Source organism: Hakea prostrata, chromosome 6, assembly GCF_041222555.1.
Source record: "Hakea prostrata isolate BN-2017 chromosome 6, UWA_Hpros_2, whole genome shotgun sequence".
In the NCBI taxonomy this organism is placed as follows: Eukaryota; Viridiplantae; Streptophyta; class Magnoliopsida; order Proteales; family Proteaceae; genus Hakea; species Hakea prostrata.
This window is the reverse complement of record NC_142605.1, coordinates 38,107,493-38,133,918: the sequence shown is the minus strand read 5'-3', so window position 1 is coordinate 38,133,918 and position 26,426 is coordinate 38,107,493. Positions and strand designations below refer to the sequence as shown.

The following is a 26,426-nucleotide window of genomic DNA, read 5'->3' as shown; positions in this document are numbered from 1 at the left end:
AGTTGTTATAACGTCGTTTTGGCGATGTTTGAGAGATCTACATTCTATTATTCTTCTGCATAGTAAAAAATCTTCACTAATGGACATAGCACGCTATAGTGATGTGTGAATCACATTAAATCTCTTTTTTTATCATTTTTGTTTCTAGTTCAATTCATAATTATTGGTGTTCGTTTAAACAGGTGTAACATGGGAGATTTCCTTCACATAGGCAGCATGGAGAACTGGTTGCTGTGCGTATTAAAATGGAGGATATAGATTCTAATATCTAGGATGTCCACCCAAAACTGTCCAAAGTTCTAGCTAGTTGCTTTATGTCATCTCAAGATTCCCAACTGTGTGATGGAAACACAGTATAAGTTTTCTAATGGAAAATTTTCATTCTGGTTTTTTCTGCTGGAAAACTTCAATTTCTGGACAAGCAGGCACAGCCTTTGATCTGTAAAATCAGAAATGGCTTGAGCTCCAAGAAGGATATCACGAGTTTTGCAGCATCATTAAACCATCATAGAATTAATGATGCTTTGACTAGGTAGAGCTTCTGATTTCCTGTGGTTGTGGAAGTCTGACTTGGGAAATGAAGGAATGGCCATACCATGCAATCAAAGGTGAACCTGATGCAGCACAAATTAGTTAATATCATCTTGCATTTGGGACTCCAAGGACTCAAAGATGGCTTATCATGTAATACCTCACTGTCAATTTATTTTTTGACCTATCATGTTTTTATACCTGCCTTCACAAATTCCCTCAATCTGGCATTGAACCTAGGACCCAATCTCAAGTATATCTTACACAGAAAAGTTAGCAATTTCCAGCAAAAAAATATTAATGCAATGCAGTGACTATCACCAGAAAGCTGTCTCTCAGGAAGCTTTACAAAGTATTATACTTTTGTTTTTGCACCTTACATATTTATTTCATTGGTTTATTGATCATGTGAAGCAAGAATTGGGTCTGCTATTTGCAAGGAATGAGCTTTCCATTTGGTAATATTTTTGCCTTTTAGTTTATCCCCTTGTTTTGCTCCTTAATGTATGGAATGTGCTGGGTGTATGGCTTAGGAAAGAGAAGAGCTGTCATGAAAGCAGGAGGAATTTGTTCTGAAATACACAGAATTTATAAGAGTTTGACCACTCCTACCTCTTAATGAACTTTGGAGAGCAGAAGCACACGGAGGCAACTTCTCTCGTGGTTTTTTCAGTCATTATCATGGCTGCACACTTTCAATTTCGTTGCTAGTAGCAGAATGTTTAGGTTTGCACAATGCACTGACTGCATACCCTCATTCTTCTGATGGTATTGCAATGAAAACTTGTGTGGGACTTGCAACACTATCCTGAAAACAGAGTATTCCAAATATACAAATTTGATGTCTTTAGTTGGGCACTTAGATCTAGATTAATCTCAAGAATAGTGTTGAAGTATGCAACCCAAAAGCTTACGATAGAATGATCAGTTCAGTTGGTATATGAAGTTATCCAAGGTTTAGGAGTTGGTTGACGAGGGATTCTTTACGACAGCAAATGTTTCAGACCTAAACACCTACTATGCTCCTGAAAATCAGCATGTCTTATGGTGCTGGGGTAGTCTGTGTTCTAAGGAGTAAGGACTCAAGTGAAACATGGAAACCTGAACAGAAATTACTGCTCTATAATTTGAATTAGCTAACAAAAGCATTCACCCTTACAGGTATTCATAGTTATTTAAAAAATGGCAACATTAGACACCCGCATTCCTCTTAACTCACTCACCTTTATTGATAAATTAACAGCAAATTGTTATGGTTCTGGGAAGACTTTAGAAGCTGCCCTCAGAAGCCCATCCTTTCTTCTCTAACTCCAAGCGCAAGGCCTGTTATGAAGCAATTGAAAGTTCTGAATTAGATGACTAACTGTGGCAAAATAAATACAAGGAGAGAGCATTGCCATCTTTAAAATATCTTCATGAATTAACATATTTTTTCTCATTTATGTTGTGTCAAAAGAAAGAAGAAGTTATAAGAAAGAGAAATTAAGTTCTACAAAAAGAAACTGCCTATCTTTCAAGTTTCAACTTTAAACATGGAGAAGAAGTAGGGCTCTTCAAGTTATAAGCAACTCACCTTGATCCTCTTTCTATTGGCATCAAAATCAAAGTTCCCTAGGCGAGACGCAGATCGATACTCAACTATTGGCTTCTTACCAGGTGGAAACCAAAACTCAACATCATCTACAAGCTTTTTGAACACACAAAATGAGAAAAGGGATACTAAATTTAAAATATAATATCTTGAAATCATTTACTATGACATAAAATTCAAACATTTCTTTTGGAGTTGACTGATGAGGTTGATTTCAGCTACACTTACTCCAAGTAGAGGGCTCTCATACTCAACTCGTAAGTAATCATCTTTCTTCTCCACTATCCGTGGAGTAAATTTGTCTGGTTTTGTTGATTCTATCTGCATTAGAAGGAGAAATAAGCGAAAAAGGCACTAATGTAAATTCACGGAGCTCTGTATGTTTCAATAGGTCAAGTCATTTACAAATTGGTTTCTTAATTAAATGAAAACATACCACTTGGACTAGCTCCGCCATTGCTTCTTCTCTGCTAACAGGCTTTTTCCGCCCCCGTCCATCTTCAGGATTATAGTTCCTAGGACAAATTAGTTCAGAATTATTCAAATTCAACCGTGCTGTAATCAGGATGTTCTAATCTATCTGGAGATGAAAAGTGGTCACATAAGGTAGAACAAAAAGCAATTGAACGATTCAGGTTGAAGGGGAGGGGTGGAGAAGATAGAGAAGAAAGCTTACCAAGGTGGAGCGTAATGGGTGAGATCACTGACATCCTCTGAAGTTGAAAGACAGTTTTTAGTTGCCGGACACAAAGCTAGTCCTGGAGGGTTCTTCTGCACACCAAGGTAGTTGGGTTTTGTTCCGCTGCACTCCCAACCAAAACTAAAATGTTTCATTTACACTAACAGAAACAAAACCACAATCTGGGAGTTTAGATAGATTTTTGAACAAAATACCTTAAATTGAGGATACCCGCAATGGCTGCGATTTCGCTGCTCCTCAGCACAATCTCCCTTCAAATTTTCAATTGATTACAGTTCAACAGAAGCATCACTTTGTAAAAGCTAATACCAAGAAAGATACAGGGTTTCGATCTCGATAGGGGAAGAATAAAAAAAAAGGCGAAGATACTCTACCGTCGACTGATTTGGTTGTTCGCTTTCCTCTGCTCCGGCTGAGGCTGTTGCTGCTGAGAAACGACGATGCGAGAAATAGGAGAGCGACCATTGTAAACATTACCATATTTGCGAAGGCAGATTCGTTGTCTAGTGAGAGGAGAAGCCATGGAAGCCATTCTTGAAGCTATCTCCTCCTCCTTGCTTTGAAAGCAGTTCGCACTGGAGAAGAGCCTCGAGAATGAGATACAACTCGTGTGCCAAAGTGGTATGAAAATCAAAACCGTGACTTACAGCCCACCTTGTCGGTAAACATTTCAATTAAAGTCGCTACCGTTGATTGCAACTTTACTGGTTAATTGCTTTATAATAAGAATCGGTGTGAAAAAAAACGTTTGGCATTCCCCATTACAGCAGCCGTCTCCCATTTGCTTGCTATGTGTGCGTGAGATAAGAATCGGTGCGAAAAACGTTTGCTATTCTTCCCAGTTCCCCCACGACGGCAGCCCCTCTCCCATTTTCCTAGTATGCGTGCGTGAAGAATGTATCTCGTGCATTATCTCATTGTGTTGAACCTAAAAAAAAAAAAAAAATTATTTTATTGTGACTTTATAAGGGCACGTTGAAAGGCTTCTCCCTAAAGAATAAACACTCCTGAATTTATAGATAATAACCCCATGAATGGTTGGATTCCTTAGGGCTGCGTTTGTTCTCGAGGTGATGTGGAAAAAAAAAATATGTGGGTCCCATATGTAGTGGGGTGATGGAGAAAAAAAATGAAAGGAAAGGGTTTTGTAGAAAAGTGATGGTGGTGGGTCATATTTTTTATTTTTTTCAACTTTTCCACAAAGTCCCACCAAATATGTAGGGTTTTAAAATGATTTGAGGATGGAAAAGTTTGGCTGTCACATCAACAGACAAGTTTCCTTTCTCACTTTTCCAGCCCAAACAATCAAACAATCAAACAATCTACCATTTTGGGATTTAAGGAAAAAGTAAGAAATCTACACTCTTTTCAATAATTTTCCCACTCCATTTATTCCAACAAACCAACGCAGCCTAAATGCAAAATTCAACTCATCATGCATGATCGAACATGTGCACTCTTTGGATAGTATTCTCTTGCTGGATTATTTGGTTTACATGAAATGAATTCTTCTTGATGGTAAACAAGCATCCTTACATGTTACAAAACGAGATTCAATGGAATCAAGAGGATACAAATCCGCAATATATCCATCGTGGTTTGGCAAGCCTCACGGATAACCTAGATTTTCTAGATTATGGTACATAATGTTTTACTCCCCTTTGAACAAGCTTCAAAGTCTGCTTTGATGCTACATGGGATAGCTTCTCAAAACAAACAAGCATAAGCTTTTTAATTTGGAGTCCTACAACGAGTTTTGAGATGGCAGGGTTAACGTTTTTGTTATGGAGCTAAAAGCAAGCAGGGATAGTTTACATGATGTGTTTGAACTTCGTATTACTTATGTCATATTTTATTTTGATCGTCTCTCCAGGCCTTAAATGACCAAGCCCATGATCCTTTTTTTTTATAAAAGAAAACATATATTAAAAACTACTGAAAGCACTTGCAGATATTAACTATTGTACTATTACAGTAATCCCTTTAATTCACTGCGAAATTAGCATATTTCTCAAAAAACATCTGAAGCACTGGATTTGGGAAAGTGTTATATTTCATCGTCTTTGTTATCACCATCAATTCTATTAGGACAGCTAATTCCCCAATGGGTCAAATTTGCTTTGAGGGCCAATTCTATTAGGACATCTATTTGTGAATCATTTGTTAATATTTCTTCTATCCTTAGCTTACTTTCTATTGCTTTTCCCATCCCGAATTGAAGCCCACAAAGTATCGCTTCCAAAGTACCTTTCGCTTTCCTTTTTCCAAAATTGATAGACTGTATATGTCCGTCTTTGCATAATCCAATGCTCCATCCAGCTGCTCCTACCAGCTAGTTTGAAACCCCTAAACATATTAAAATACATTTATTAGATATTGGTAAATGTTTACACCAATTTTATTCTTCATCATAAGTATTTCCATAATTATCTAGTTAGAAAGATTTAAAGTTTCTTCCTCCTTTTGTAGTTTTGACGCCTTGATCCAATACAAGAGGTTCCCCAACACCTTGTGGGGATTAGGTATTTTATGACTCTTTCATTCATTTCCTTCCAGATGTAATAGCATGAGATTGTGAAGACATACATAAACCAGACAAAATCTGTCTTTGTCTAATTGGAACCCCATGTTGTGGCACCAACTCAAAAGTGATACATTTGTCCAATTTTCTATGCGTAGTCTCCGTGGCCCTGCCACGTGTACTCTCTTCCCCCACTCACAGGAGATAAAACATGCCATGTAGTCTCCATTTTCTTTCCACATATTGCACAGACTGCTTGAATGTCCAGCTATTGTGCGAGTTTTCCCCGAACCGGTAACCCTGCATTTAAAAAAAACTTTGAATTTGGGATGTATAGGTAATTTCCACATTTGTTTCCACCAATTTGCAAATTGGTTTTTCTTGATTCATGAAACGTTGTTTCATAATTGCCTGATAGGTCAATTTAACGAAGAATTTTCCATTTTGGATAAATAATTGAGGACCAAGAGTCATCCTAGTCCGATAGTAGTATAGGAAAAACTATCACCGAATTTAGGTTTGAAGAATTTGACATGACACCCATGTGTTGACTCTGCCATCCATTTGCCACTTCTGCCACGGATGCTTGTCAGGACCATCTTATGAAGTTTTGCTGTACTGTTATGCTGGTCTCTTGATTCAGTTCTCAAGGATCAAACCAGAAGGAAGTTCTTCGACCATTCCCGATCACTCTTCTCACCATCATTATAACTTGTGGGATAATGCTTGCAATGCTATTCCAAATCCATGACCCCCTTTTTTTTAGCCACCTTTGGATCAAAAAAATGCGATTGTTGAAATATTTTGTTCTGAAGACCGGTACCCATATTGCATCGAGACTTGATATGATTCGCTAGCCTTGTTTAAGTAACAAAGCCTCATTGTAGTCTTCCATTTTTTTTAAGCCCATTCCTCCCATAGATTTTGGTTTACATAACTTTCCCCATGCAATCAAACTCATTTGCTTGCTTTTGTTGGGATGTTCGATCTAGAATCTTCTACATATCGCATCAATTTTTTTGCATGTTGTCTTGGGAAATCGTAAGAATTGCATTTGGTAAAGTGCCATTGATTGGATTGATGATTGTATTATCACCCCTCTGCCATCAAAATATAAACTAGTTGCCTTCCATAGGGTCATCTTTTTTGACATACGATCCACCACTGACTGCAACATTATTGTGTTTGCTCTCCCAAGTGCCAAATTTGATCATAGATACATTATTCCTCCTTTAATTTCAGTTACCCTTAAGATTGCAACTATCGCACTTTTTTCCTCTGTTGATACATTCAAACTAAAGGAGACCCCCACTTTTCTCGTAGTTGATCTCCTGCCCTGTCAAATCCGAAAAAAGTTTGAGTATTGCTTTGAGAGCCAACACTTCTTCGACATCTGTCTTGTAAAATAAGAATGTATCATCTGCAAAAAACAAATGTGAAATTTCTGGAGCCCCCCTTCCTACTTTTATACTGGTTAGCAATTTTAGGGATTTATACTCATCCAGGAGACGGGACAACACCTCCATTATAAGTAGGAAAATGTAAGAACTAAGGGAACAACTTTGTCGCAGTCCCCGAGAGCCAGAGAACCAAGAAAAAGGAAACCCTTCAAGCTTGATTGAAAAGGTGGGAGAAGAAGAAATTAATTCGTGCACAAGGCTGCACCACTTGTTGTCAAACCCCAAAAACATTTTTGGTGATGATGTGTCTATCAACTAAATTATAGGCCTTGGACATATCCAACTTCAATGCAATAAACCCTTTTCTACTCCGAGGTTTTTTCATGTAATGGAAAATCTCATGCGCTACCATTTTCCATTACATACCAAGCCCATGATCTTGATTGGCCAAACTATGACTTCGCCAAAAAAATTCAATGGTTTTCTACAACCCTTCATTATGTTTGTTTTAGATATATGAATAGGTCTTGTAATAGTCATGTTGACTTCGTGGCTTGTGGCATAAAAAAGTTCCGGCTTTGTCAAGTCTGGTGGCAATCCCCTACAGCATGTTTTGTAAACACTTCGCTATTATCTTTTAGCGTTAGTCTATAGAGCCAAGTATGATTTATCAGTTTGTCCCTTACTAAAAAAAAAAAGAAGTTTGGCCAACTTGTCTAGCTAGCTAAAAAAATTGGATTTTCAATGTCACTCCCTAAGTTATCCCCTAATAATGTTACTAATTGAGTTATTCAATCCACCAGACAAAACCCATTTACTAACACCACGTATCTTAATTTGATTTTATTAATCTATTTTCAACATTACCCCTACATCGTAAGTTTCAAAACATCCATATTCATGATGTATATCTTTCAAACTTTGTGACCATTTATAATTGGAAGATGAAGTAGTTGAGGAAAACGAAAAATCAAGTTGAGCATGTGTTTTTTATTCAAGGTTATCATTGTAATCTTGAATGTTTGACTTTGCTTAAATCAACAGTACCTCAAGTCGAGTATCTTTGATATTTTTTTAATCTCATAGGGTATAAGTGATAAATTGAATAATTCAAAGGTAACATTGAGTTTAAGGAATAACTCAGGGTAGCATTGAAAATGTCCCAAAATAAATGCTTGTCCAACTTTGCAGCGGGCTGCATTCCCACGACGTCACATGTAGAAGACACATTCTATTTTTGTAAGAGCAAATTGCACTGGCACCCCAAAATGGAGGCCTTAAAGCACTGACACCTCACTTTATGTTAAAAAACACAAAGACCAACGAAATTGGATTTTCATTGGATATATTTATCCAATTTATCTTTGAAATTTAAATACTATTTATTATAGAGATATTTTTGGAATTGAAACAAAATAAATACTGATCTAACTATTTCCAATGATAAAACTGGACAATTATATTCAATAAAAATATTTTAAATATTTATGTTTTTTAAACATAAAGTAGGGTGTTACTGTTTTAAGGATTCCATTATGGGATACTTGTGTAATTTGCTATTTTTGTAATTATCTTTTCTCAAAATGTCTTTTCAGTTCTTCGGTTCACATCGCTACCATTAGGCGGTCCAGAAACAGCCCGTGGATTCGCGGTTTCCGCAAACGCTAAAAACCTAACAGGGTAAGTCGCGGCAAACGATCAATCAAAAATAATTTAAAAGCGGGAGTTTAGTTTAGGGTTTAAAGCTTGCGTATAAAATCAAGCGTGCCGCTCTTCATCGCTAGTCATCACCGAACATCTGAGATGGCGTTCTGGGGTTAGAATCTTTAGCTGTTCCTTTTAGGATTTATTCAACGCCTGTTTTTTCAATCCCTAACCCTCTCTATGTGTCTTTTAAATTTCGTTTTTTGAACTTCCTGCGTTTTAGTGTTCATTGTTGCTAGATATTAACCTGTTGCTAGATATTAACCTGTTGCTAGATATTAACCTGTTGCTGTTTCTCAGGTGTTGAATTGAAGGCGGGAAAACCATATACACATCAATTCGATGATGAGCGAGGAAGGCTTCACATCTCTCATGTATGTCTTGGTCACTAACTGTCATTTTGTTTATCTATTCATAAATCTAACTGTTTAGGTTGTATTTGGGTGGCTCAGGCAACGTTGGGTTTAGGGAAGTCGACGAAGAGAACAGTAGTACAGTGTAATGTAGGGGATAAGAGTCCTATTTTAATATGCTCGTTGTTGCCTGAGAAGACGGAATCGTGCTCTTTGGACCTTGAATTCGAGGAAGAAGAGGACGTCGTTTTCTCTGTTATCGGCCCTCATAGCGTTCATCTCTCTGGTTTTTATCTTGGGAATGGTCGGGATTCTTGCGGACATGAAGGCGACAGGTATCCTTCCCCTCCCAGATGATATTGTGAGGCTTTACTTCTTGATTTACACCTTGTTGGTTTAAGTTTTAGTTGAAATTTTAGTTGAATTATTTTTCCTTATAAGTGATTCGTACGGAGAGGACATCAATGAGACGGAGACAGAGGACTCAACTGATTGTGATACTGAAGATACATACGAAAATGAGTTCATTGATGATAGTGATCTTGATAGTGATCTTGAAGGCTATCCATCTTCACCAGTTCCCAACAGTGGAGGTATACTTCTGATTGGCACTCTTTGATGCAAATTGCACGACATTAATTTGGAGATTACCATGGAGGTCTTCTATGTCAGAGTATATAATTCCACTTTATATTATTATTGCCCCTTGTCTCCGTATTTATGGTTTTATGGTAAACCCCATAATATTAGTTTCAGCAACAAGAATCTTTATGGCCATGGCTCTTTCATTTTAATATCCTTGTTGTACGGACAAAAACAAAAACAAATTCCTGTTAATTGTGTGTTTGTTACTGACTTTGCACTCTTCTGTGCTAGCAATCTTGCTATTTGAAATAACCTTTTAGAATTTGAACCCCTAGTAATGCGTATTCGTAGTAGTTGGTGTTAATTTTTTAACTATTGTATTGCAGGTGCCTTTTTTTTTTGTGATGTAATTTATCCCTGAGGCATCTCACCTTTGTAAGACTTGGATTCAGAAATAAGGTTATTTTTGTTAGAGACGAAAGCACTAGACATGGATGGATGTGATTAGTTTAGTTAATAGGTGTTGTTTAAAATCTTTTGAGTTTATTATTCATCTTCTCAACCTGAACAGAATGCATGCATTATGTATGTTTGCAAACAGCTTCGAATGCAGGTTTTGCATTTGCTCTTTCGTAGCGAGATATACAATGATATGAAGCTGTAATTATTTTAATTTTAATTCAATTGGAAGAATTGTTTGATTAATGATGTAATAGTCAGCAAATTCTATGATTATTCATCTGAATAGATTGCATCTTGTGAGGGATCTTCTATGTTTAGCCTTTTGATGATAGGTAATAATTCCTCACATATGCCAAGTATGCAACATGTTTGTTTTGTTGGCTGTAGTTACATTTTGAAATTCACATAACAGAGATTAGGAAGATACTGGATGATGGCTGTTGGAAAGGTTGACACCTCTTGTGAGCAATCTTAGTTATTTTCTTCTGTGTCTTTTTGGTTAAGATTTTAATTGTTCTGGTTCCAGTTGTCATTGAAGAGATATTGGATGATGAGAAGCTTCCCAAGGAGAATGGAAACAACAAACCTCGCAAGAACCGTCAAGTGAGTGACTCTGATGACAATGAGAATTCACAATGCCAAATTGTTGTAAGGGGTACTGCTGGTGCTCCTGTTATTGAAAGTGAAGATGAAGATGGTTTCCCCATTACCTCTTCGTTGAAAAACATTCCCACTGCTCAGAGTAATGAAGCAAAAGTGAAAGAGAAGAGAGGAAAGAAAAAGGCCCAGGAAGGCAAGAAGAATACAAAAGAGGATGGTGATCAGGTTTCAGGTCTGAAAAGGAAGATTGACACTGTTCAGGATGAGAATCGAGAATGGTACAAGCTTTCCAGCTGATATTTTCTTTGAATGGTGCTTCTGTTAGGAAACTAGGATAAGCACTTAATCTTGTCTTTAATGCATGGCTGAACACTGTCTAGAAGGATGGCAACAAAATTGACTGGAAGGGTAGAAAGTGCATGACAAGTAGTATTGAAAGTTGAAACCCTTCACATATTTCACCCCCTGGTGATGATGACTGAAAAACACATCTTAGTTTTTATTCCTACTTATTATGTTCTCAAAAACATGCTGGGCACATGGTCTGGTGGTCCTGCTTATGCCTGATGACTTTTTAGCATGGAAGTAGCCTAATGCAAGGTTTGAACCATTGAGGGTTTTATTCTAAGAAAGTCCCAGTTTTGTTATTTCAAACATATCTCTCATTTGCTTTAGGGTAAAAAATCCCTTTTCCTCAAATTATATTTTGGGGGCATGATCCCTGTGGATGATGTTGGATGGCTGATTGGGTGATAGACTTTGCCACACTCTCCTGCTCCCTTTCCTCGCCTTTCTTCTCTGTCAAAATTTAAAGCCTTATGAATTATAACAGTAAACGTATTGTAGCAGTGTAGAAGATAGTTTTCTGTTTTTCTGGATGGGTATTAAGTTGGTATAACTTCAGGATGCTTGCTTGTTTTAAAAATTTCAATTTTTTTTAACATTTATTGATTTGATTTCTGCCAGTGCTGATGCTGAGAAGTCACATGACACAGCTGTGCCATCAACTGATGTTGTGAAGTCAAAGAAGAAAAAGAAAAAGCATGTTAAGGAAGGAGAAATTACTGAAGCTGGAAATGATAATCAAATTAGTGCCTCTAAGGAGAATCCGGGCCAAACTGAGGAGGCTAAGAATAGTGAGATGGACCAGGATTTGCCTTCCAACAATAAGCTTGAGCAGAAGTCAGCTGCTGATAAGTAATATCTGATTGCCTAATCTTTATATTTTGCTTTAAGAAGTGCACATTTTTTTGCTCCAGTCCAAGATGGATTGAGCTGCATTTTAACCTTCCTATGGTCTATTCTTGTTACTAGTACATTAGTCAAGATTCTAAGGAGAAACCAGTCACATGGGTTCTAGATAAAATCACATGTATACTGGGCCACATAGCATAATCTCAGCTCACGGTAGCTCACTTATTTTGACAAGACCCAACTGGATGAATTCTAGCCGTACACAGGCACTTGGCCACACTGTTAGGTCTTCTTATGCATATGTTTACTGACCTTTCTACTGAATTAAAGTCATTCTTGAAATTGACAAATATTTTCATTTTCTTGTTAATTTATTTGCGCTGTATATGGTTGGCTAGGGAAGAGAAAGAAAAGGATTTTTTTTTTAAGGAAGAAAAAGACGTTTGAACTCATCATTGTTTTTACCATAGGTGTCTTATTATACTTTTCTTCTTTCCGTATGTCTTGCCACAAACATACCCTTGGTGATTTTTGGGTGGTAGATTTCCTTAAGTGTATAGTATGCTCTGTTGGATGTAAAGGGGTTGCCAATATTTACAGGAGTCTTGATCTTGATATTACTACTGGAGAGCACACTGAGGAGAAGAAGAAAAAGAAGAAAAAGAAAAACAAGAATAAGAACAAGACCCAAGAAAGTGATGAGAATGCAAAGGTAACAGAAGTCAAGGACCAAGAGGGGGATATGAAAGTGAAAACAACAGTGGTCAACACTCAGGAGAGTGATTTGGATGGAAAGGCATCTAAGAATAGGACCTTTCCTAATGGGCTAGTTATTGAGGAGTTGGCAATGGGCAAAGCAGATGGAAAAAGAGCTTCTCCTGGGAAAAAGGTACACCTTTCTTTGTTTGCATTACTAAAATTGCTAGTGTAGGATGGCAGGTTGTAGATTTGATTTTGGAAATCTTTGCATCAGCTTTCATTCCCTACTTGTTTTCTACTTTTTTAATCAATGACTGTCCTTCCAACTGCAGCAGTCATAAGTAAGTATTAGTGACGAGTGATTCTAGGAGGTGAAGGGTGCAATAATAATATATAGGCTAAAGTGTTGGAGATGGCCTGGAGAAAAGGCGTCACTAACAGAGTATAAATGGACTTGCACAACTGGATGTGATCCCTTGACAATTTCTTGCATCTTTTTTGATGAAGATTTCCAATAGTTAAAAGTGGAAAAGAGGCCTGCAGATGGTCTGTTCCGATTTGAACCAACTAAGCTGGTCATGATGGATTAACCTTGGTTCTTCTAGAAACCAGAAATTGGGTGATCCAGTTTGGAAATTTTACGCACTGGTTGTGTTCCAGAATTCCAGATTTTCTGGACACTAGTCTTCAGTCTAGTCACAGTTTAAGTTAGGGAATTTTAATTTGGTTATTGTGTTAATAGTTGGCCAAATTAGAGACTTTAGAACTCCAACCTTGAGTACTCGTTTGAGTCTTTGGGTCTGTGTAGCAACTATACTTGGCATGTTGCTCGGAGAGGGTTCTCCCTTTTATTTTTATATTTTAGTGGTTATCTGAAGAGGGCCCCTACTACCACTAGTCCATTATAGGAGGTTTTCTTGTTAGTTTTTGTTTTTTCTCTCTTTCCAGTTTTTGTGCATAAAATTTGATTCATGAACGGTCATGAGGTATAAGCCTAGAGTGTATTATGACATTGAGTTGATTTAAATAATTATTTCTGGATTTCAGGTCTCTGTCCATTACATTGGCAAGTTGAAGAAGAATGGGAAAATTTTTGACTCCAATATTGGAAGATCGCCTTTCAAGTTTCATTTAGGTCCTCTTTTCTTACTCCAACAACATGGACTCAATTGCACCTGTTCCCTTTTTTGAACTACTAAGTCTAATTTTTCCCTTTCTGGTATTGTTACCTATTATTTCTTCAGGTGTAGGATCAGTTATTAAAGGATGGGATGTTGGAGTCAATGGTAATTATTTTAAGGACAAAAAATCATTTTCATCTACTCAAACCCCTTCCCATCCCCTTCCAAAAAAAAAAAAAAAAAAAAAAAAGAGAAAAGAAGGTTGATATCTATCTTGTGCCATTGTTCCTCAGGTATGCGAATTGGAGACAAAAGAAGACTTACGATCCCACCCTCAATGGGGTAAGCAGCTGCCGTTTGATCTCTCTTTTTTATTTTGTTTTGCATGCCGGGCTAGGTTTTAGTCTGAGAATTCTGATATTTCATTCGTAATGCAGGTATGGATCTCAAGGGGCTGGTGGAAAAATACCTCCCAACTCATGGCTGGTATTTGATGTTGAGTTGGTCAATGTCAATTGATCACTGTGCTTCCGTAGTTGGCTAAACATTTTGGTGTCATGCGGCTTTTCTTCTGGAATCTTCAAGGAGATAATGTTTTGAGTAAGCAGTAAAATACAATGAGGGTCTGGTCTGTTATTGTGAAAGAAAAGAAATAGAGGAATGGTTTACTTGGAAGTGAATTTGTCTCAACTTACTGTAGTCTTGCAAATTTGCTTAAATCTTTTTAGGCTCTACACTGAGAAGCTCATTGTGTTTGTTGGTTATAGATATCATCCAAATGTTTCTCCAATCAACAGCCATTGTCACAGGGTAGATTCCAAGAAACCGTTGGGATAATCCCAATTCGATGAACTAAGAAACCTTTGTACACCTTGAATGAATTTTGTTTGCCTTTCGTGTTTTAAGTGCCAAAAAATGGCTTGAGCTTTTTCAGTGGTGGTTCATTGGAAATTTTTATGCCAGTGATGTATGAGGGCGCATGAGAATATCAGGTAATAGACAATATTCTCCTCTTTTTTCTTTATGCTTAGATACTTAAAATGCCATGTAACGTCTAAGAAACCACCTTTACCTGGAGGCAGGATTCATAAAATGCCCATGATTCACTTAGAATTTAATTGATAGAGTTTTTTATGTGTGGTTCTTTTTAGTGGATCATAAAACCCTTCCGGTTATCATCTTCAAGGTTTAAAGTATCGGTATCAAGTATGGTTAGGTGATTTTAAGAGACGGCATCGTCTTGTATCGAGTATTGTCGCTCTGGCTAGTGTAATTCAATGAAGAGGCGTATCGAGATGTATCGTATCGGTTTGGTCAAATATGAATATGTATCGACTAGTATCGTATGGTATCGTGGGATACTTTAAAACCTTCATCCTCTTTTTAAAATGATAATAAGTGAATACTAAAACGATATTCACTTTGTTTGGTGACGTTTAGAGAGAACCACCCAACGCATTTTCACTTTATTCTCTCGCAGAGATGCAACCGTATATATACAAAGCTGTGGACTTCGTGCCCGAGGGTTAATTTGAGTTGTTGACTTGGGTCAGCCGTTTGGTCCACTTTGAATAGACCAGGAAGGACAATCCGATCTTAGACTGGACATACCTATGAACCCGGTTTGGCATCGTTTGAATTTTCTGATCACTTTTCTCCGGTGAGCTGTTGACTTGCTTGGCTTCCTGCCAAATTGCCAATTACGATGTCGCACTAGTCACTGTCGTGCTTGGACTTCGAACGGCTCTGCATTTTCTGTTGGTAGTGACGGAAGCCGCATAAACTACCGTTTCAGGTCTCAGTGTTTCTCGAAATGGATCAAATTTCTCAGGTATCTTCGTCATTCTGTAGTAATTCAGAACTTGTCAATTTAATTTTCAGACTCAGAGTTGAAAATTCAAAACTTGTCAATTCAAGATTTGTCAATTAGGTGGATCGATGTCTCCTTTTCTCAACGCTTTCTTATAATTTGATAACATACGATTCGTCATAAATAAATTCTCATAATTTTCTTGCAGGAAGTCTCTGGTAGTGAGAACTATTCCTCCTCTGCAAAGCTTCTGCTGTACTCTTACTGGCAAAGCTCATGCTCATGGCGCGTTCGGTTCGCTTTAAACCTAAAGGGTATTATATTTTTATATAATTCTTTTTTTTCCCCCTCTCTTTTGTGGCAAAGGTGTTTATTCTATACTGTAGTGTCTCATAAGTCATAAGTAGCCGGTTTTGATATCAAGGATATTGGTTGTAAGTTGTAACTTTATCTGCTAAAAGGCTATGTTTTCGCGATCCTTTTCTTTGGTTTTCCATGACATTTATAGCATCCTACACTATGGTATCAGAACTTGGAGCCATCAGATCAGATAAATTATATTCATGCTGAGTTATGATCTAAAGGTTTTAGTTTTTTTGGATGATTGTTTTGGACTTTCTAGGACTGGATTACGAATACAAAGCGGTTGACCTCTCAAAAGGAGAGCAATTCAGTCCTGGTGAATTTCAAATTTCCTTGATCATTGTTGTATTGTTTTATTGTATGGAAAAACTTGGTTGACTCGATCTCGGATTGCAGAGTTTGAGCGTTTGAATCCTCTTCACTACGTTCCAGTGTTAGTGGATGGTGATGTGGTGGTTGGAGACTCATTTGCTATCTTGCTGGTTAGTGGACGTGAAAATCAAATTTTCCAAATCATGTGGATTTTTTAGAGACAAAGTACTTTATCGAGTGCTAAATCTTTTGCTTTACCTTTGTTCCACTAACAAGTATTTGGAAGAGAAGTATCCTCAAAATGCTCTTTTGCCACCTGATCCTAAGGGCAGAGCTCTAAATTTCCAGGTGAATTTCAAAATGTTCTTTATTTCAAGTAAAGCTCTTCAATATACACAGATACACTTTTTTATTTATTGTTATTTTATTTTATGTGGGTGGGTCGCTGGGATAGATTAAAGAAGTTGTTCAGTAGCAGGTAGCGGCAAGAACGGACAGTTGTGGCATTGATCTCTGAGAATGATGCATTCATATATATAATAGAATGTCTGACCCATTTATGCTAGTTCAAGTGAAATGTCAGTTATGCTCTGGCTAATGACTTTAGGTATAGTACCTTCAGTTATCCTCTGGCTATAGTTCTGCATTGGTGATACAAACCAATTGATAAATTGAATTGTTTCTTTTTGTATGTGCTGGAGCTAACAGCATAAGTTTACTCTTTCAATTTCTAGATACTTGCTTGTTGGAACTGTCTTATCCAAAAAAGAATTGAATTGTAAATCTCTCTAGAGAGAAATTGTGCATATTTGTCAGCTCCTGCTTCAAAACTTTTGAGCTACTGTATATAATGCTCTTAGATGTCAGTTTCTTAAACCCAATCCAGCTGTTATAACCACCAAGACCATTCTTCTTATCTTTGTAGCTCGCAATGCAAGAAAAGTTTTCCATGTTATTTTGGAAACCACATCTAAAATATCACATCTAGTGATGAAGAGTGGAAAGTATGAGCTTAATCATTTCGTATGATCTTCTACAGCCGTTTGTTAACAAAACTGTGAGGTTTATGCTTATGGAGGTTCCACATTTCTTTTGCAGTGCTCTTAATTTCTCCCTGTATTCTGAGAAGGTCATTGTGTTTATAGGTTTTAAATATTGTTGGCTCTAGCATGCAGCCGCGGATTATGATGTCAGTTCTGGTATGTTATCATTTCCTGCGATGCATTTATAATCATTTTGTAACACCTTAATTTTGCAATTGATGATATTTCCATCTTGATTTTACCTGGGCCTCTTTGTTTCTGTAGAAATTCATAGAAGAAAAAGCTGGTCCAGTAGAGAAAATCTTATGGAGTGAATTACATATAAGAAAGGGCTTTGCTGGTAAGTTTATCTTCCATTTGTTCCATGTAGGTGATAGGCTCAATCATAAAAGTAGTTTAGTTTCCCCACAGATTTTCTTGGTTGGTCCAAAACCTTTATATCTTATGACTTGCTAACCTACCAGTACATGAAATTGGGAAAAACAGTTAATCTTCCTGTCTTTATATGGAATATATCCAATGACGACGGCGGCCTGTGCAATAATATAACTATTTTCTCAGCTTGACAGAGTGGTTAATCTACCTACCTTGGGGACTAAATATTCCCTGCTTAAACTCTAGAATCTCCAAGCACATGGTCTTCTCTACAGTTACCTAAAAAGATGTCAAATCTGAGAGGCCGCTTGACAAAAAATGCAGCTTAATGTGAATCGGGTTTTTTAGTAAACTTCCTTTGATGGAGGTGGAGAGTTGTGGATAGACTAGAGAGGATTCTCTTGTAACTTGATATGCCAAACACCAATTATAAGAAGAAAAAACATCTTGAGAGATAATGTAAAGCCAGAGAACACATTTAATAGAATACAATTTTGAAGATATTCAAGCTACTCTACTCTCCATAGATAATGAAAATCGAGGAACTGTCTTAATTCTACATGATATGCAATGGAACACCCCCCCCAAAAAAAAAAAAAAAAAAAGAAGAAGAAGAAGAAGAAGAAGAAGAGAAACAAACAAACGTAATACACACTCACACACAAACACAATTATACGCAATAATAGAATCACAAGTTACTGCAGTGGTGTTTTAAAATTCCATTTATTTTGTTCTGGACCTAGTGGCATTAACCTGGTGAAGAATGGGTTTTACTGCCACTTTATAAGTGCTGAAAGTTTTAAGCATGTTCTCACATTGCTTTATATTCTTCATTCTTTAGTTGCACCTTGCTGCATTTCACTTTGTTACTCTGAACTGTCTTCTACTTTGAACAGCCCTTGAGAAGTTGCTGAAAGATTACAATGGAAGATATGCTACAGGAGATGAACTATGCATGGTCTGTTTTGGTGCTAAGTACTCTTGTCATTATTGAACTTTAGTTGAACTCTCACTTACCTTCATGGTATCAAAATTCGATATCCACTATAAACAGATTTTCTGGCATTTGATGTCTCAACCCCGAAAAATTTAGCTACACACTGTAAAGATAACATAATCATTCATCCCAAAAAGAAAAGGGTAACATAATCATGGGAAGAGTTAGATAATTGGTTAATCTTGATACTGATTGGCTGAGATCAGTATGAAAATAAAATTTCCAAAATTTTTTATGGTAACATAATATTTCCATATTTGCATCATAAGAAAGTCTCCTGTGATGGCCCGAAGAGATTCTTGTGACCAAAACAGCTAGTTTCTGCTTCACTGTTTCTTTTCTTAAACTTTCTGAATCGCATACTAGTTGATAAGCCAAGTTTTCTGAATGTTCACGCAGAGTCAGAAAATTTTCTAGTTAGTTTCAGACTAACCATTGAGGGTTTTTTTTTTTTTTTTTTTTTTAATAATCTGTATGCAGGCTGATGTTTTTGTAGCCCCACAGATCAGTGTGGCTATCACAAGGTTCAATCTTGACATGGTAAATCCTTTCCTGGTTCTTTACTCTTTTTTTTTTTTTTTTTTTTTTTTGTGATTAATAGTGGTCTTGCCTGTGTTTGATACTTGATATGAAAGACATAATAAAAAGGGATGCTCCTTCAGTTTGATGATCAGACAGAGGAGAATAATCCTGTTCCACCTCTTGAAATTGTAGCATATGGAGACACCACATAGGAATTCCCAGTAAGCTTACTAGGACAGCTGTTGCCAGGACATGTGGTTCCATGTCTTGCCTGGTTTCGGGTGTCTTGCTGGCTCCTATGGCCCCTGCTTTTGGTTGCAGCCATCATTATATCACCTTTGTTCTCCTACTGGTTGCATAGACTTTACTTCCATCAAACTTGCCACCCATGGACTTTAAATCTCCACTTAAACATGAAAGTTGGCATTTGCATATTTAAACTATCTTATACCAGTCTTATAAATCTTACGAAACAGGAGATATCACATTGAGGATCTACTAATATAAAACTAGTTCCACTGCTAGGCAATGGTTTAGCTCTGTTAGTAATCCTTTGAGCTTAACTCATTTCCCCTTTGATGCAGTCTGAATTCCCTACTTTAAGTAGGATCCATGAAGCATATAAAGTTCTACCGGCATTCCAGGCTTCTCTGCCAGAAAGACAACCTGATGCTATTGTACAGTAAGGTTGCTTTCTCTCCTTCATATACAAGATTTGTTTAGCAGTATTTTCTACTGAAATCTGAGATTGTAGTTACTGTATAAGCTAAGCTGGTACTGATTATTTCCTTCAATGTTCTATGGGAACAGATTCTATCTGCTGATGGTTTCTGTATAAAATTATAAATTATAAGTAATCCTATATCATAAAATAGATCGAAGGTTGAGAAATGCTCTGAGAGTATTTCCTTCAATGTTCTATGGGAACAAATTCTATCTGCTGATGGTTTCTGTATAAAATTATAAATTATAAGTAATTCTATATCATAAAATTGATTGAAGTCGAGAAATGCTCTGAGAGTATCATATTTTTCCATTTACTTTCTTTGGTAATATTCTAGTAACATTTTGAGATCTATAATCCAAATAAGGGATTCTCTTATTGACACACCTCAAGGTTTAAAATCATTTACAATTTTATTTTTTTACCTTTTAGTGTTACATTTGTTTTCTCGGCATGGGTAAATCATGTCTGTGTTGCAGTTTTACATGGAAAAGATGACAGTGAAATCTTTTAATAATGGAATAAAGAGAAATCACTTTGAAATTAGTTGGATAATCATTTTGCCCCAGCTTTAAAGAAATTTTAGAATAGGAGAAGGTTACAGATACTACTTCATCAGCTTACCTGGTTAAAACTGTTTTTGGCTCTGCAGTGGCCTTTTTAGAGGTAGAAGCTCCTGATCTATATCTGTTTAGAGCAATGATACCATCAGTTCATATCTACTCTGATTTGATTTCTTAGTTTTCCCAATGACCAAACTCAACTCACAAGCCAACAACCACATTTCATCTGCCAGTCATGGTTTGATTAGTTGCTTTGTCTGGTGGCAGCCAAAATCAGATAGCAACCAGCCAAATTTGGCTTTGTATGAAACGACCACAAAATTCCAGATAGCAACTAGAGGAATTTGTGTCTTATCCCACTAATAGAGCCAAATTCTTAGCCAAGTCTGGCTTAAGAGTCAAATAATGCTTCTTTTCAGAGAACCCTTTCTGATTCAATTTGGATAGATTTCAAATGTATGCTTTCTGTTAAAAGAGCATGAAACCAGCTCTGAAATCAAGATTCAACAACTCTTGAATTTCAAGCTTTGCTAAACCCACCTTTGAGATCAAGATGTTAATCTTGACTGCAAGGAGCTTCTTAGTGCCCAACCAACTCTTTGTTTGAATAGCGACCATAAAGAAGCTTCATGGTGCCATGTTTTGATATTAATGTTGTTTATTTTCACAAAAATTAAGATCAAAACATGTGGAACCACAAAGCTGCTTCACTAGCTCAGCTCAGGTAACCTCTAAAGCTAGTAGCAGGCTCTCTTTTTCCAATGAAAGCATGCTATTTAATTAGCAAAATCACTTTTTTTTTTTTTTTTTTTTATTTACAGTAAAGCAACCAGAAGTGCATGTTATTAGTCACGCAGAACTGCTTCAACCAACTAGCAGGGGATGTGTGTTGTAGTTTCTTTCATTTGTACGAGATGTTCTTATTCTAATTCCTTTCTATTTTATATACTATTGTTCCCAAGAACTTCTTTTCTAGAGATTGGTTGAATCATAAAAAAAAAATCATGCAAGTCGACATTGAAGATTACAACTAATATTAAGCTGATCCAAACACCTCAGGTAGTTAAATTTAAAAATAATAGATGATATAACTACTCAAAAAAAGGAAAACCTTAATTAGATGATATTTAATGCATCAACTTTGAATAAAATATGGAACTTTTTTCATAACAAGACAAAGAACAGCAGGAAGATTGAATTCTAACTTTGTGACTTTTATGACAACAAGATGCATTCATATTATTTAATGCAAGCATGCAATGAGACACAATCAAGATAGGCTACTGTACGCAACCCAATAGTTTGCTTAGCTTAAGGATTTCTCTTAGAAAGTCATGTATACTTTGAGCAATGAAATCGAGAGAAAAAAATGGGGTAGGAGATGCCACCACTGTGGTAAAAGTGGAGTTTCTCATCAAAACAACTTGTGAAGTGACCATAGGATGAAGAGGAGGAGGAGTTGCCGTTGGTGTTGTTAAACCATCAGACTTAAGGTTGCTTTCATCATTGTCATTGCTCTTTCGAAGGTAAAAGCTTCTGGTCCCAACCTCTGCAATTGTTAGCTTCTTGTCGATACCTGTTTAAAAATCAAGAGAACTATATATTAATTTCCATTCCTCTTGTTTTAAGACAAGACAAATCATCAAAATAATAATAATAATAATAATAATAATGATAATAATAATAATAATAATAAATATTATTGTTAGTATCAATTCTTATTCTTTAATTTATCTATTTGAAAAGAATAATACAAGAATCTTTTTTGGTCAAACATGAAAAAAAGTTTGGCAACTTTTAATCTATTTTTGTTCACAATAAATAATGGAATTAAGAATAAGTGTAGTATCTCCAAAAGAAAGAAAGAAATAAATAAAGAAAAGATAAAATAATTGAGAAAAATGAAAAAAGGTTGTTCAGATTTTGGAGTGAGAAAAAGGTAGAATAATAGGGATTCACATCCTCTGTAATTCATTTCCTACAATTCCCTGTAATTCCCTCCTAAGATTGTGCCATGTGGCATTTAAGTAATCCAACGATCACCCAACAAACTAGAGTTTAAATAAAATTCAAATTTATGGATGGGTTTAAATAAAATAATTGAGAACATGTTCATTAATTGTATCCGTATAAACAATGATTAATATGAACAACTCTTGCGACCTTGCTTCAGTCCTGCGCATTTAATGCGCATGACGGTTAAGCAATACATCTCGGTCCGTAGGAGCGAGATATTGGTCGAGATTTCAATTTCGACCATTGAGATTCAACAGTCGAGATTGTAATCTTGACCGAAATTTTGGATCCGACGGTCAGAAATTTTGTTAACTATCATGTGCATGACTGAAGCGATTTCGCAACTCTTGACCTATTTATGAATTTATTTTTAAATCGATTTATTTTAATTAAAAACAGAGTTACAACTTATAAATCATATCAAATACATCCATTTATGTGAATTGATATTTTTAAAATTAAAAAAAAAATTCTTAAAAAAGTAAACTGCCAAATGACCAACCCAACCCAACCCTCGTCACATTCTCAGTAAAAGCAAAGAAAGAAACTAAGGTCAAACATGAAAATGCTATTCTTGTGGAGCAGGATTTCATCTAGGAGGTTCAGCTCAGGTCCAGGTCCAGGTTCTCAACAGTCACAAGCACTACATAGACCATTGGATTGGAATCACTGCATTAATCGTAATGAGGTCAAACCCATGAACACCTAACCACCACAACCACCACCACAAGGTCCATTTGAAATGAAGGGTAGGTTTCTAGTTTTCACGATCAACAATTCAACATCATCTTAAGAGATTCATCTGAGATTTTATGGTCAAATCAGCTGAACAGGATTATGAAGGAATTGAATTAGGTAGAGCATGATTAACGGCAATGGTGGCTTACTGTGAAGGCAGAAGCAGGATCGATGCAAGTGGAAGGAAGAAGAAGCAGAGTCACGATCCAAGGTAGGTGTTCGTCCTTCCTCCTTGTAGTACTTTTCCACCACAAACCTAATGGTCTCCTCCACGCTCCACCCTAACTTCACCATCATCTTCACCGGCCATAGACTTTCCTCCACTGTCACCGTCACTATCACCTTCGCATCCTTGTTGTACATCTACACAAAAAACCCAGAAACGAATTTAACAGTAAACCCAGAACTTGAATAAGTAGAAAGCATGAACATGATATTCTGGTTCTTACATCAAAACATCGTGGAGACATTGGTGGAGTTGTGATGATCTCCATACAAGTCTTCGGCCTAAAGAATCCATCTTCAGGTTTCAGAACTTGGGTTTCATTAAGGTTGACATCGGTATTATTGTTGTTGTTGTCGCCCAGAGTAAGTTTGACACTGTTAAGGGTCGGTTCCGAATTGCATCTCTGGAAAATCTTGACCGGTTTTAATGGGGTATTTGATCTTCTGAGAACTGTGGTTTGCCGGCGAAGGGATGGTGTGGGCTTTGATAGACTGTTCTTCCGGTTTAAGACCGGATTTCTTCGCTTGAAACCTCTCTCTGACATGGACCAAAATCTCACCTTCTTCTACTCCTGAAGCAGAAATGGTCTCAAGGATGGACAGAACAGCTTGAAAGCAAGACTAGTAGAAGTTTAATTGGTTGGGTTTTTATTTATAGTTAATTTGGAATCTGTTTACGTGGGAGTGTGCCATTCGCAGTCTCAAGGATTAATTTTAGTTTACACTGATCACTTCACTAATGCCGTCACATTCTAAAAATATAATTTATATACCTCATGCAACCATATAGTGTTCTTGCTTGTCATAAAATATAAGAATACTTTACAATATTTATCTTAGATATTTTACCTGGGATGAGCTGAGTTTTTGGACTTTTTCAGACAGGCGGTAAAGCACGCAAGACTCACTAAAATGGGTTTTACTTCAGTGGTGCACATCTCACCTTTGTTTTTTTTGGTTTGCCAATCTCGGTTTATAAACCGGTGTTCGATCCGAGTCGCACACCTGGCTGTGGTGGGTGAGTCTCCCAGCGGGAATTTTTTGCATTCACAAGGATTCGATACCGGAACCTTGCTTAAGCAGACCAAGCTGCTTACCACTTGGACCAACCCCCCGTTGGTTGTACATCTCACTTTTAAATATCTCTGAGATGGACAAATCTCGAGTGTTGGTAGCAAATGCTGCACATCATTCAAGTTTGCCCCCACTAAAATCAAACAACAGTAGTAACTATTTTTACCTGTGAGTCATGGGTTGGTTGATTTTTGGACAAAAAAAAAAGAAAAAAAAAAAAAGGAAAATTTCATGGGTTGTTTTTAATTTTTTGGGATAAAAATGAGTTGATTGGTTGCTTGGGTTGTTGGCAGGAACCAAATGTCTTGACCTAGTTTGATTTCAAAAGCCAAACACTGTTTTAATTTCAGAGAGGGCCAAGATGTCAATGCCCAATAGAGCGACCTTTGATTCTAAGTTAATATTGTATTCTTTTTTACACTTTGTTGGAAAATTCGAGTTAGTTGATACATCAATAAATTACTATTTTTTTGTTTAGATATTCTCTACATTTACGAATAGAGGTTTGTGGTATTCACATACTTCTTTATTACACATTAGGTTGCTTTCTTTAAATTCTGTTAAGATAAAAATAAGGGTGAATTCCTTTCTAATGTAAGTCTAGATCAGGAAAATGCTCTCCGGACGCTTCCTAACCACAAATAAGGAGGCAAAAGGTACTCCAATGGGTCCCATCCTACTTAATTTCTTAATTTATTTATGGGCCTCATCTGATTTTGTGGTTGAGAAATGCAACGAAAACACAAAGTGCTTCTCGTTAAGAGAGATGGTTAGAATTCTCATAATGTATGAGAGAGAAGTGTGACAAAGTAAATAGCTCTACCCTAACAAATGAAGGATAAGAATTCCATTTCTTTATCACAAACGTTGTTCTATGGATTTTGGGTCTTCCATTATGAATGTGTAATCGAATATTTCTTAGTAAATTGATTAATGAGGAAGATGAGGAAGCAATTAGCTATTAAATTAAGTGTTTAGTGATAGCTATTGATCTTAGACTAATTATGAGTGAAAAAAAAGAGAGACTAATTATGAGTGGAAAAATCTCACAAAATATCCAGGACGCAATCGAGTAATTTATGAAAAAAAAATCATAAGTTGTATAAAGATTTGGTAAAAAAAACCTAATGAACTACTTTCTCTAGGCAGATGAAACCTGAAATCATGATTCTTTCTTCTTTGATAATCTGAAAACTTAAACCTTTTACGCTAAATGGTTGAAATGTTAGTGCGAATTCAGTAACTTAAATAATTTAATACTAGAGTTTTTAAGAAAAAGGTTTGTGCTATAATGGCTTGAGAAAATTTTGAAGAGGTATCAATATTCAATTTGGGAACATTGTTGCTTGATAGTTTATTTATTTATTTATTTATTTTAATAGATATTTAACATTAATTTTTTGAATGGCTATTGTATGGTTGCTCAATCGATAATGATAAACACTTCTTAGTGAAGAAATCATATATTCAATGTTCCTTGTGATATATGTAATAGTTTTCTCCTCTAATATATAAACTTGTTCATGAATCAAGACGTATACAATTCATTTGAATCCCCAACAACTCAATCTTTTTAAGAGAAAGAAAAAAACTTTTGTTATCCTTTTTTTGGTTAGAAGTGATGTGTAACAAGATATTTCTTTAAATAATTCAAGATATTCCAGTGCTAAACTATTTGATCATTTTTTTGAAGATAGGAACGAATGAAAAAAAAAACTTTAAAGATGTATTCATAACAAAGTTTGAATGAACTTTAAATAAATAAAAAGAATTAAACTTTATTTTGTGCAAAATAATATACATATATGTGAACATTAATCTAAAAGAGGAAGTTCTATATTCATCATGACTAGGATTTTTTTATTTTATTTTGGAACTAATATTAACTGACTCAGAGATTTTTATAAGGAGCTTCTTCAATAGCGGCTTCTTCAATAGCGAAGCTTCTTCAATAGCGAGGAACATGGCAAAGTAATACAGATGTCACAAATAAACAAATGCTTGATTTATTTAAAAAAAAAGAGTACCTTGTGACATAGGTAGCATAATTTCTTTTTAAGTTTTATAATTTCTTCTATGTTTAAAGTGACATGATCTGTTGTCTCTTTGATTTATTCAACAAATAAAAAAAAATTTGTTGTATCTGGGGACAAGAATATTACAGAATATGAAAGAATATTCAGTTCTCTTTTTCTTTTTCTG

The 26,426-nt window shown here is 36.1% G+C and overlaps 4 protein-coding genes across 6 annotated transcripts; 2 read left to right on the top strand and 2 right to left on the bottom strand.

Annotated features, from left to right (window-relative positions):
- Positions 1-1,020: 1,020 nt before the first annotated feature.
- LOC149013943 (DUF1499 family protein) lies at positions 1,021-3,499 on the bottom strand. Its single transcript, XM_089158969.1, has 7 exons — positions 3,197-3,499; positions 3,017-3,073; positions 2,799-2,924; positions 2,559-2,637; positions 2,351-2,443; positions 2,105-2,218; positions 1,021-1,854 (listed from the first exon to the last, which is right to left on the bottom strand). Exons 1-7 carry the CDS (start codon positions 3,352-3,354, stop codon positions 1,801-1,803), a joined length of 681 nt encoding a protein of 226 aa, XP_089015095.1. The 5' UTR covers positions 3,355-3,499; the 3' UTR covers positions 1,021-1,800.
- Positions 3,500-8,415: 4,916 nt separating this feature from the next.
- On the top strand, positions 8,416-14,527 carry FKBP53 (FK506 BINDING PROTEIN 53). Its single transcript, XM_089159487.1, has 11 exons — positions 8,416-8,559; positions 8,748-8,821; positions 8,900-9,135; positions 9,242-9,393; positions 10,374-10,725; positions 11,414-11,644; positions 12,242-12,530; positions 13,388-13,475; positions 13,585-13,626; positions 13,755-13,803; positions 13,899-14,527. Exons 1-11 carry the CDS (start codon positions 8,547-8,549, stop codon positions 13,978-13,980), a joined length of 1,608 nt encoding a protein of 535 aa, XP_089015613.1. The 5' UTR covers positions 8,416-8,546; the 3' UTR covers positions 13,981-14,527.
- A 606-nt stretch (positions 14,528-15,133) lies between these two features.
- On the top strand, positions 15,134-21,738 carry LOC149013941 (glutathione S-transferase 2-like). Of its 3 annotated transcripts, XM_089159110.1 has the most exons (12): positions 15,134-15,292; positions 15,480-15,585; positions 15,894-15,950; positions 16,031-16,116; positions 16,223-16,294; positions 17,092-17,145; positions 17,254-17,329; positions 18,262-18,323; positions 18,843-18,902; positions 19,469-19,571; positions 20,850-20,895; positions 20,993-21,738. In XM_089159110.1, exons 1-10 carry the CDS (start codon positions 15,275-15,277, stop codon positions 19,568-19,570), a joined length of 693 nt encoding a protein of 230 aa, XP_089015236.1. In that variant the 5' UTR covers positions 15,134-15,274; the 3' UTR covers position 19,571; positions 20,850-20,895; positions 20,993-21,738. The 3 variants fall into 3 exon arrangements, with proteins under 3 accessions (XP_089015236.1, XP_089015235.1, XP_089015237.1); XM_089159109.1 differs by lacking the exon at positions 20,850-20,895 and having other exon boundaries at positions 20,993-21,737; XM_089159111.1 differs by lacking the exons at positions 16,223-16,294; positions 20,850-20,895; positions 20,993-21,738 and having other exon boundaries at positions 19,469-20,838.
- On the bottom strand, positions 21,452-23,754 carry LOC149013940 (uncharacterized protein At4g22758-like). Its single transcript, XM_089159108.1, has 3 exons — positions 23,375-23,754; positions 23,075-23,288; positions 21,452-21,747 (listed from the first exon to the last, which is right to left on the bottom strand). Exons 1-3 carry the CDS (start codon positions 23,693-23,695, stop codon positions 21,452-21,454), a joined length of 831 nt encoding a protein of 276 aa, XP_089015234.1. The 5' UTR covers positions 23,696-23,754.
- Between the last annotated feature and the right edge of the window lie 2,672 nt (positions 23,755-26,426).

Coding starts and splice junctions, on each gene's coding strand:
- LOC149013943 (XM_089158969.1), bottom strand. CDS start 3,354: ATGGCTTCCATGGCTTCTCCTCTCACTAGACAACGAATCTGCCTTCGC. Junction 3,074..3,196: donor AACAACCAAATCAGTCGACG/GTAGAGTATCTT, acceptor GAAAATTTGAAG/GGAGATTGTGCTGAGGAGCA. Junction 1,855..2,104: donor CCAATAGAAAGAGGATCAAG/GTGAGTTGCTTA, acceptor GCTTCATAACAG/GCCTTGCGCTTGGAGTTAGA.
- FKBP53 (XM_089159487.1), top strand. Junction 11,645..12,241: donor CAGAAGTCAGCTGCTGATAA/GTAATATCTGAT, acceptor CAATATTTACAG/GAGTCTTGATCTTGATATTA. Junction 13,804..13,898: donor ACGATCCCACCCTCAATGGG/GTAAGCAGCTGC, acceptor TTCGTAATGCAG/GTATGGATCTCAAGGGGCTG.
- LOC149013941 (XM_089159110.1), top strand. Junction 15,951..16,030: donor AGGAGAGCAATTCAGTCCTG/GTGAATTTCAAA, acceptor CTCGGATTGCAG/AGTTTGAGCGTTTGAATCCT. Junction 16,295..17,091: donor GCAGAGCTCTAAATTTCCAG/GTGAATTTCAAA, acceptor TTGTGTTTATAG/GTTTTAAATATTGTTGGCTC.
- LOC149013940 (XM_089159108.1), bottom strand. CDS start 23,695: ATGTCAGAGAGAGGTTTCAAGCGAAGAAATCCGGTCTTAAACCGGAAG. Junction 23,289..23,374: donor TGTCTCCACGATGTTTTGAT/GTAAGAACCAGA, acceptor TTTTTTGTGTAG/ATGTACAACAAGGATGCGAA. Junction 21,748..23,074: donor ATCCTGCTTCTGCCTTCACA/GTAAGCCACCAT, acceptor ATTTTTAAACAG/GTATCGACAAGAAGCTAACA.